We start from the raw sequence: 9,604 nt of genomic DNA, 5'->3' as shown, positions 1-9,604 counted from the left end.
GTGAACGTGCAGTCTGAGTTTTGTGGCTGAACGACAAATATTTAAATCTAAACGCAATTATGAGCGTCACTGACTCACTATAGCCACCGAAAAATTGTTCCGAAAGATGTTCTAAATAATACTTTTTTATTTTTTATTTTTCTCTTCTTTTCTTTCATATATTTTTTTAATTATTATAAATATTTTCAAAAAATATAAAAAATTTATAACATTATTAAAAAATACTTTCTTAATTATTAAATAAAAAATAAAAAAATCTTTCAAAAAAAATGTTCGGAATCCATTTTCAGAATCCCAAACATTTCTTGTTATTTTACAACTTCGACGACAAGTCTTTCTTCCCTAGTATTCTTTTTTTTTTTTTTTTTTTATCTAATCAAGTATTCATTCGCGTTTTTATAAAATATTTTATAATTATATTTTAAAATAAAAATATTTTTATAAAATGGTAAGTATTTACCCCACATTTTAAATCATAATTATGTAAAATGTTGTGAAAAATATTATATTTATCCTTTTCCAAATAACTAGCAGATGCAAAGTATAATTTTTTTTTTCTACCTATCAATTTTTCCTCTCCTTTCGAGTGCGAAAGGGTATTCTCATAGTACTTCATTATTATTTATTATTTTATTATTACTTTTCACATACTTTTTATTATTATTTACAACTATTTAATATTCTATCATTACTTTTTTATTACTCTTCACAAAATATCTGAGAATACCTTACTACCCAAATAACTCCTTTCGCCAAATTTGGAGAGGAGACTTTGAAATGAGATCCCTCTTTTTTCACATAATAGATTATGCAGATAGCATATTTGAAGAAAAAGAACATCCATATGTGGATAATTGGATTGGAGATTGTTTTGAGTTTCAGTACAATCGGTATCCTCTTAAGGCCATCCTTACCCTTAATTATATCAACAATAAGTTTAATATGCTTAAAAAAAATATGAATACTGCTAATGACAGTATATATAACTTGTGATAATAATTTTCCCATCAAAGATTTGCTCAGCAAAGCAAATCCTAGGGGGGAAGAGTTGCATTCTTGTATCCACTGTAACAATTGCATACAACCCATGTACTTTGTTCTGTATATATTATGGCAGTCTCCACACTCTGCTTTGAAGTCACAACGCAACTTACATAGAAAAATAAACGGTATTAAATATTAATCTACACCTGAAGAAATGAAGCAATATCAAAGCACACCACCTAAATGCAAGAAATTTACAGCGGGCGCGGAGGGGGATGGAGGGGGTGGGGGAGGGGAGGGGATAAATAACCTTTTCTTTTAAAGTGAATTTCGAAAATATGCAGGGTTTGATGAGATTTCTGAACTGGTATCAGCCTATGGAATTGCATCCATGCTTGGAAACCTTTTGACATACAAATTCTGAAACCGGGCACTATTTTTTTTATTATGCATCACCCTTTGAAACGGACTACAATGCAGGAGATGTCATCCTTACTGTCTCTTTTCAATGCCTCAGCAGCTAGTTGCTTGGCTGCCTTCTGTGGATTCTTGATCTTCTTTGCAATATCAACTGCCTCTTGATTAGCCATGACCTAGATTGATTGAAAACAATCAATAAAGATAAATGCAGTACAGTTGAGAGAGAGAGAGAGAGAGAGGGAGGTGGATCACCTTCCATAAACCGTCACTCGCAAGTATGAGAAGATCAGTATCTGAGTCAATATTAGCATTTTGTATATCTGGATCAGATCGCAAATGGGATTTGAGGTTCTTGTCTCCGAAAGCTCGAGAAACTGCTAGCTGGCCGTTCACTCTTGCAACATCCCCTAATATGCGAGCAACATGCATTAGTTATTATAACAAAAACCCCACCCCACCCTGCTAATATACCATAACCTTTCAATACAAAAAATAAGACGAGAGGAAGAGACTTGATGTGGTCAAAGCAAGCACCAATATCGGGGCTTTAACAAGTGCAGCCTTCGGCACATCATATAATTAAGGTCTTCCTATTGATCTAGACTCTAACGTGAGAAATTACTTGCCTATACAGTAATTTGAGTGATCTTCCTCACTTGAGCTACAAACTATTCCAAAGCCACAGGTCCTATATGCTTCCTCAAGCAACTATTTTAACCTCTATCTGATTATCGGTTGAGTTATACCCCATTGGTTCAAAAGTGAGGTTTGGCACATGGACTATATAATTTGCGAAACCCGCACCGCAACATATCTGATATACAGCCAATCTAGCAAACGATACCCCTTCAAACAGTTCAACCAATCAAACGTGACCAATTTTATTTTTGCACAAGATAATTTTTTTTCATCCAATATCAGAAAGAATAACTTTGGTATGCATGATGTTATATCAAATACCCCACCCCACCCCACCCCACCCCCTCCACAAATCACAATCAAGAATATGATGATAATAGGAAGCATACATAACCAGACATTGTTCCTGTATGAACTAGGTTTCCTTCGATAATGTTGAAGCACAGCAAGCAATGAGTTAGAAATAACCCATCACACCCCAAATACCACAAAAATGAAGGCCATAACTCCCCTCCAACTAGGCAATGAAGTCACAAATGATCTTCAGTCTCACCATTTCTCTTACACATACAAGCAACCACACAACCATAACCCCCCTCTACCAAAACATACTCACACCATAGGCCTAAAGATGTGTAAAAGAACCTGGCATATTTGAGACAAAGCCGCCTTTGTTCTCAATGATGCCTCGCTCAGTGTTGGGCTCATGATCGGTGGTCATCTGTATTGCCTGCCCCCTCCTTGAAAGAACCGCTCGTGAATCTCCAACATTTGCTATGCATAACTTCTGACCATTTATTAGAATTGCGGTGACTGCAGTGGATCCACCTCGCCCCAAGTCGGGACTGTGCGAGAGAATTGCTTGGTCTGTTCTCTCATAGGCTTTAGTAACGGACCTGTTGATATCGGTCCAAAACTCCTCCTGGAATTGATTATAAAACATAATGTAAGCACCTTTCTCATGCCAGTGTGTGTAAAAGGACATAGGGCTCTCACTAGAAATTTTAATCCATCTTATGGTGAAAGATTGGGATGATTCTGATCTTTTTAGAGCCATTTTTAATATTACTCTCTTTTTTCTCCCCTACAAAGACGTGTAAAATGGAATCTATGTGGAGCAATCATAATTACTGTGGTTGCTATGACCAGAAGAAAATAATCGTTTTCATAAGTGATAAGTTACATGTGTCATTTTGAACACATGAACTCATCCTTTGTCCTGTTCTTCCAGGAGGAGTAAGTGCCTTTAAGGCAACATTCAGAGGATAATTTTCTCTTGAGCCCTTTAAGATAAGGATCCAAACATTTAAGGCTTCACTTTAGATCCAATACTCACATCCTTTAAGATATTGGGAAACAGATGCTTTTGTAGATATGCAGGTACGCTATCTCCCAAATGCCCATCATATATAGCAAAAAGCCCAAGCTCGTGTCCTTGTAAGTGTACAAACTTTGCAACGTGGTAATCCTCCATGGGATGATTTGCTTTCCCCTTAACTAGGCTAAAGCCATACTTGACTGGGCTCTGATGGCTCTTGCCCTTGCCAGAGCCACATGAAGAACGTCCTCCAACCTAAAGACAAGGAAAATTTCAACATTAAATAACTCATGCATAATGTTTATAAGAAAAGAAACAAAATGAATTTCAAAAACTGAAAATGCATATCTAAGAATAAGTAAAAATCTTATTTAGTGAATTGAACTCTGAAAGTTAACCCTATACTATAAATCCATCTAAAAAAATTCATGTTCAGCAGGAATTTGCCACATTTTCGGCATGATAAAACTTGTAAATCCATGGGCATCAACCAGATTAACCGATTCTCAGAATCAGCATCTGTATTCTACAAAATCAACCAATCAAATACACACAAAAAGATTATCTACGAACCAAAATTCAAATGAAGATAGGAAGCCACAAAACACAAACATGGCACGAGTAATTTGTTGAAAATAAAAAACTTGTATGGTATAAACTCAAAAAACAGCCTCTTCATTTAGTATCTGAAAATATGAAAGATGATATAGTATGCTTTTGAAATTATGATTCTCTCACTGTACTCTCCTAGATACAGCCTTTTACCAGAAATGTTGAAAGATTTTTCAATATTTGCTTATTCATTCATTAAAAGTACAAGTAACAACAAACAAAAAATCTCAAAAATTCGCTTCCTTAGTATACTATAGCATTTCTTTAAGCAACTTTCTTCTCTTTCCCTTATTTTTCTAATACTATAAACGGCGTGTGCGGGGGATTGAGATTTTGTTTTAAAAACCTTTTCATTCTTATTTTTGAAAATTCGTGCACCTACTGTAACCCTCACTAAACTAGAGAGTAGTGTAAATTCGCCTTGCCCAGCTATTAACAAACGGAACCTTTCCGTTAAACTTATGTAGAATAGCCAAATCTATTACTAGATCGTTATATAACATGATAGATCAAATGCCTTTTCCGAGTCTAAATCCCAAAACAGCAAGAACATCTACAAATACAAGAATATTGGCATATAATGCACGGCACAGCAAATTGAAAAGATGCAGATATCCATACCTGAGACACAGAACCGAAGCAACACAAACTATCCATATAATTCAGCGCCACCTCAGCTCCTTCTTCTTCCAACCAACATATATCTCTCCTGCCAATTCCCGACACCAAAACCCCCCACCTCAGAAAAAACCACAACTTTCCAGGGAAAATCACAACCTGCAACATCAAAACAAGAATTATGATCATCCAAACAACCCCACCATCCAAAACTCTTCATGACTTGTCCGAGAACCAAAAAACAAACAAAATCAGCAATTGGGTAACTTAGAATTTCCCTTACCGATCCAAGAACCCCCTCAATTTTCCAGCAAAACGAGAGAAAACAAACTGCCCAGGACTTGAATTCTCAATTTCCGAGTCCTTTTGAAGAGATATAACAACACGAAACCACCGTGAACCAGAAAATTGATATAGAAGGATATATCATGTAGGGGTGTATAATGAGAAAATAATCGTTGAAGTAGTAATCGTATAGAGGGGCTAAAAGGCAGAGCTTGCCCTTATTGACTTTCTGAGTTCTGTTTCTATTTGTTCGATTTATTGCTGACACTGTTGTTTGTTTTGATTATTACAGCTGTTGCTTAGGTTTCTTGAGCATACATTAACATCGGTTCTTCGTAAATGGGTATTGTAATGGGTATTTTTTTATTCATTTTTCCCCTTTGGTCTGGTCACCGTGTGTGTGGGGAGTGGGGGCCTCTCTCCTTTAGAATTCAGCCAATACTTGTTCAAACTCAGAGACGAGACGAAAGGAAACGACATACATACATACATACATACTGCCTAAGTCGGTAAGCCTTTACATTGAAATATACAAAATTCGATGATGCCTGGACGAGTGAAACGAAGAAATATTGTTTTTTACTAAGAAAGATGCTCTTACGTTATAACGAGCAAAATATGACTGCTTAAATACTACTTTAATCCCTAGATTTTACTTGATTTTCAAAAAAACCCATTTAACTTTCTAATCTTATCATTTTTCTACATAAGTTTGAACAAATTATCAATTAACTCCTCGTATCCATATTGCGTTAAATAAGTTAACGACATATTTTGTCGCAGAGTGTTTATGTCGTATAGTATCTAATGAAAACACAACATGTGTTTAAATTTCAATGCCATCTCAAAAAAAATTTAAAAAATATGTTAAATATAGAGTAATTTCTAAAAATAAATTTAAAAATTGATTAATTTTAAAGGAAAAAAAATTCTATTTTTAACCCTTATTTTTTACACACCCAAAAAACTTTTCATATCAATTATGCTAAAAATATTATTGATGTTTTAATTTCTTTTTTAAGTTATAATGGGTCCCATTTTAATTATTATAAATAGTATGTTAAGGCATCGACTTATGTGTACTAAATCTTTTTTTTAAAATATACCTCACTCAATTCAACCAAAGTGGATAGGGACGTGGCAGGAAGGGGGACCTTCTTCAATGGTAGATTCAACCCAAGAATGGGGGCGACTCCTGGAGTATTATTGAGGGTTAAGGAATTTGAGACTTGAGGCCCCGTTTTGATATTGAGCTCAATTGAGATAGAGTGAAATTATTTATGGATAATAATGAATTGAGATGGTTAAGTAAGTTTTGTAAGACCTATTTATAATAAATTTAGATGTGTTTAGATATTAAGATAAGTTTATATATATTTATAGAAAGTCAAAAAAATTATGGATCCCATATGTGTAAAAAAGGTTTTGAATTGAAAAATATTGTGGCCTTGTAGATATCACGTGTAAAGAGATTTTGAGTTTAGATGAATTTAATGATTTAAAAATTGAGTGTTTGAATGTTAAACTCAGTTTAAAATTAGAGTGAATTAAATTAAAGTTCCACTGTTTCATTTCCTTCCATTCCTACCATCCTTATCAAACTTTAATTTGAAATCTTTTTAAAGTTTGACAATCGCATTTGTTTCTCTTTTTATCAATCTTTACACTAGCAACTTAATCATGTCATAGTATGCTACGATAGAATTAGAATATTATGTTATCTATATTTTAAAATTACCTAATAAATATATTGATACTGTGCTTTCTAGTCATCTAACAAAATAAAAAAAAACAATGAAATAAATCCTGTCCACTTGTTTAAAGAATATAATACATGCAAAACTATTGGATTTTTTTTTTTTTTTTCAAAATGTCTATACGAATTCTAGGGGCTTGAATCATAATTATGTTTATGTACGTCTCGATATAAGTATAAAGAACAATGCTACACAACCTCTCAACCTTCACACATTATATTTTTTTAAAATTTTTAAAATTTTTAATTTTTTTTTTGAGTTTATTATTTTTAAACTAATTTAATTTTTTTATTTATTATTCATATATTAAATATTTGATAAAAGAAAAAAATAATAAAAATTAAAAAATATATATATGATATATAGAAATTGTATGAATAATAAAAAATTATGTAGATTTTTTAAAGTATAAAAGAGATGAGGTTAGTCAGGAGACTATTGACTTTTGGAGTGAGCACAATCTCCTCTCCGTTCGATTCCTAGGATAACAGCCTCAATATCCCAAGGTCGTAGGTTTTAAAAATGATTTTTTTTTCTTTTTTTTCAAAATCTAAACGAAATGGCAGAGAATTTCCCACATCACCATTGCCACAATTAATCATGATATATGTATATATATAAGAATTTCAACTTACAAAAAATATGTTAAGATCTCGCGTTAACTAATTATGAGATTGGGTGGTGGTTTAAAGTTCTTAAATACTCTTTTGTTGTAAGCCGGTTTTTAAGAGTAAGTTCTACCTAAGAAGTACATAACAAATAGTATCAGAACCACATACCCCACGTATGCAGTCCATGTTTGTACGGTTGCAATTGTGTAGTGTAGGGTAATGCCGGCATAACAGTATTTGTCCAGGGTTAGGAAAGACTTAGTGCATAGTCAGCTCGTATGAGCGTCAGGACCGTCGTGAACGTCAACTACGAAGCGTGGTGGTTATTACGATCTCATATCGACTAAGTATGAGATTGGATGGTGCTTTATAAGCTCCTAGACACCATTTCTTATAAGCCGATTTTTAAGGGTGAGTTCTATCTAGTGTGTTCATAACATATATATATATATATAAGAATTTATTTGATAAGGTTGAAAATTGATAAAGAATATAATATTCATGTGAATTATGTTTGTTTAACTTGGTACGTACGTACCTCTCCGTTCAATTTGGTATAGAACAATAACAACAAATCTATCCATTCAAACACACTAAAATATATCTGAGTGTGTAAACGTGAGACGAAAGGAACGATCGAGAAAATAAATGTAAAAGCATTCTGTGGTGATGTTGGAAGCTATATATATATATATATATATATATATATATATGCCTTATACTTAAAAGAGCCTATAAATTACTGTTCAACATCAACAGTAATGAACAGTAATCAGAAGACCACGGTAAAATTAAGCAAGACCGCGTCCATCTCTTTGCATCCTCAAAGCAAAACCATGACAAAATTCCCACAAAATCACAGCAAATTCATCACAAAAATACCACAAAATACAGCAAAATCACCACAAAATAAAAAAATCACCACACAAATCACTGTGGTGGAGGGAAAACTGGCCGTGTGTGAGAGGGAGAGAGCGTGAGAGAGGTGAGCATGCATGGTGGCTCGGCTGGACGTGGGGATGGCTACGAGAGGTGATCGGTGGCCAAAGGAGGTCCCGGTGGTGGTGCGGTGGCCAGAGGAGGTGGAGCTCCGCCGTGGGTGTGGAGAACCCGTGCAAGAGAGAGGTGGACTTCGTGGGGGCAAACGGCAGGGAGATGGAGGCCGAGCTCGCTAGAGGAGGATGGCCGGTGGCAGGGGAGGCTACCGTGGAGGTGGTGGCATCGGAGGACGGTGCACGGCGGCGCAGCAACATTAAGCCCATTCGGGCTGTGCACTACCGAGAGAGAGGAAGAGAGAACGTGAGAGAGGGAGACCGGTGTGGGGGGACTCGCCGGAGTGAGGTGGTGTCGGTGGAAGGGGCAGTGAGACTCACCGGTGCACGGCGGCTCCGGGCTGGGTAGTGGAGGAATTGGGCATGGGGAGAGCGTACGGCGTACGCTGAAGGAGAGGGAGGAGAGAGAGAGAGATCCGGGAGGAGAAAAGTGAGGGAGGAAGAGAGAGGGGCAGGGGTTTTACCGTAAAATCAAACGTTTGGGATCTAAAATTTGTTTAAATTGGTCAGATTTTATACACTTTAAAATTATATAAATAATTTCTATTAAAATTTAGAGATATAATTATAAAACTGTAATATTTATTACTATAATAAATAATTTCTCTTGTTAAAATTTATATATAAATAATTTCTCTTATTAAAACACTGATTTAAACTAATTTAAAATTAAAATATAAATAACAAATCATATATAAACTATCAAATTTAATTTATAAAATATTAATATTTCATCATTAAATAAATAATCAAATTTTATTAAATATTTTTAAGAAATTAATCTCAACCCTTCCTTTTAAGTCCTTAGATAAATATTTTAAGTCATTATTAAATATTTTTCAGATATTAAAACCATATAAATAATTAGAGTTTTAACATAATTTAAGTATGATAATATCCTTAATTAACTAAATAAATAGCATATGATACATAAACTATCAAATTTATTTTATAAAATACTAATCTTCCATCATTAAATAAATGATGAAATTTTACTAAATATTTTTAAGAATTGATACATCTACCGAAAAAGTAACCCGAAAATGTGTCTTGAATGTGTATTTCACTTTTTTTATTTTTTTTTATTTTTTTTTCATGTATATTTTTAATCATCATAAACATTTTTAAAAAAAATAAAAAATTTACAACGTCATTAAAAAACACTTCCGAGAGGGGCATCGGTTTTACTGTATCCAACGTCTGGAATCTAAAATTTGTTTAAATTGTGCAAATTTTACACACTTTAGAGATATAATTATAAGACTGTAATATTTATCACTATAATAAATAATTTCTCTTGTTAAAATT

At 33.8% G+C, this 9,604-nt stretch overlaps 1 protein-coding gene across 1 annotated transcript; it reads right to left on the bottom strand.

Moving 5' to 3' along the window:
* Positions 1-1,074: 1,074 nt before the first annotated feature.
* Positions 1,075-5,147, bottom strand: LOC109003252 (probable protein phosphatase 2C 9). Its single transcript, XM_018981320.2, has 6 exons — positions 4,875-5,147; positions 4,595-4,750; positions 3,380-3,616; positions 2,689-2,965; positions 1,657-1,811; positions 1,075-1,577 (listed from the first exon to the last, which is right to left on the bottom strand). The coding sequence occupies exons 2-6, from the start codon at positions 4,628-4,630 to the stop codon at positions 1,437-1,439; spliced, it is 846 nt and encodes a 281-aa protein (XP_018836865.1). The 5' UTR covers positions 4,631-4,750; positions 4,875-5,147; the 3' UTR covers positions 1,075-1,436.
* Positions 5,148-9,604: the final 4,457 nt, after the last annotated feature.

This window comes from Juglans regia, chromosome 16, assembly GCF_001411555.2.
Source record: "Juglans regia cultivar Chandler chromosome 16, Walnut 2.0, whole genome shotgun sequence".
Taxonomy (NCBI): Eukaryota; Viridiplantae; Streptophyta; class Magnoliopsida; order Fagales; family Juglandaceae; genus Juglans; species Juglans regia.
The sequence above is the reverse complement of the archived record's forward strand: the minus strand, read 5'-3'. Positions and strand labels throughout refer to the sequence as shown.

Bases quoted from the DNA above. Each gene is read 5' to 3' on its own strand.
- LOC109003252 (XM_018981320.2), bottom strand. From the start codon at position 4,630: ATGGATAGTTTGTGTTGCTTCGGTTCTGTGTCTCAG. The intron at 3,617-4,594 runs GTATGGATATCT...CCTTGTCTTTAG, and splicing joins GCTTCGGTTCTGTGTCTCAG to GTTGGAGGACGTTCTTCATG. The intron at 1,812-2,688 runs GTTCTTTTACAC...CTCGCATATTAG, and splicing joins CTTTGTCTCAAATATGCCAG to GGGATGTTGCAAGAGTGAAC.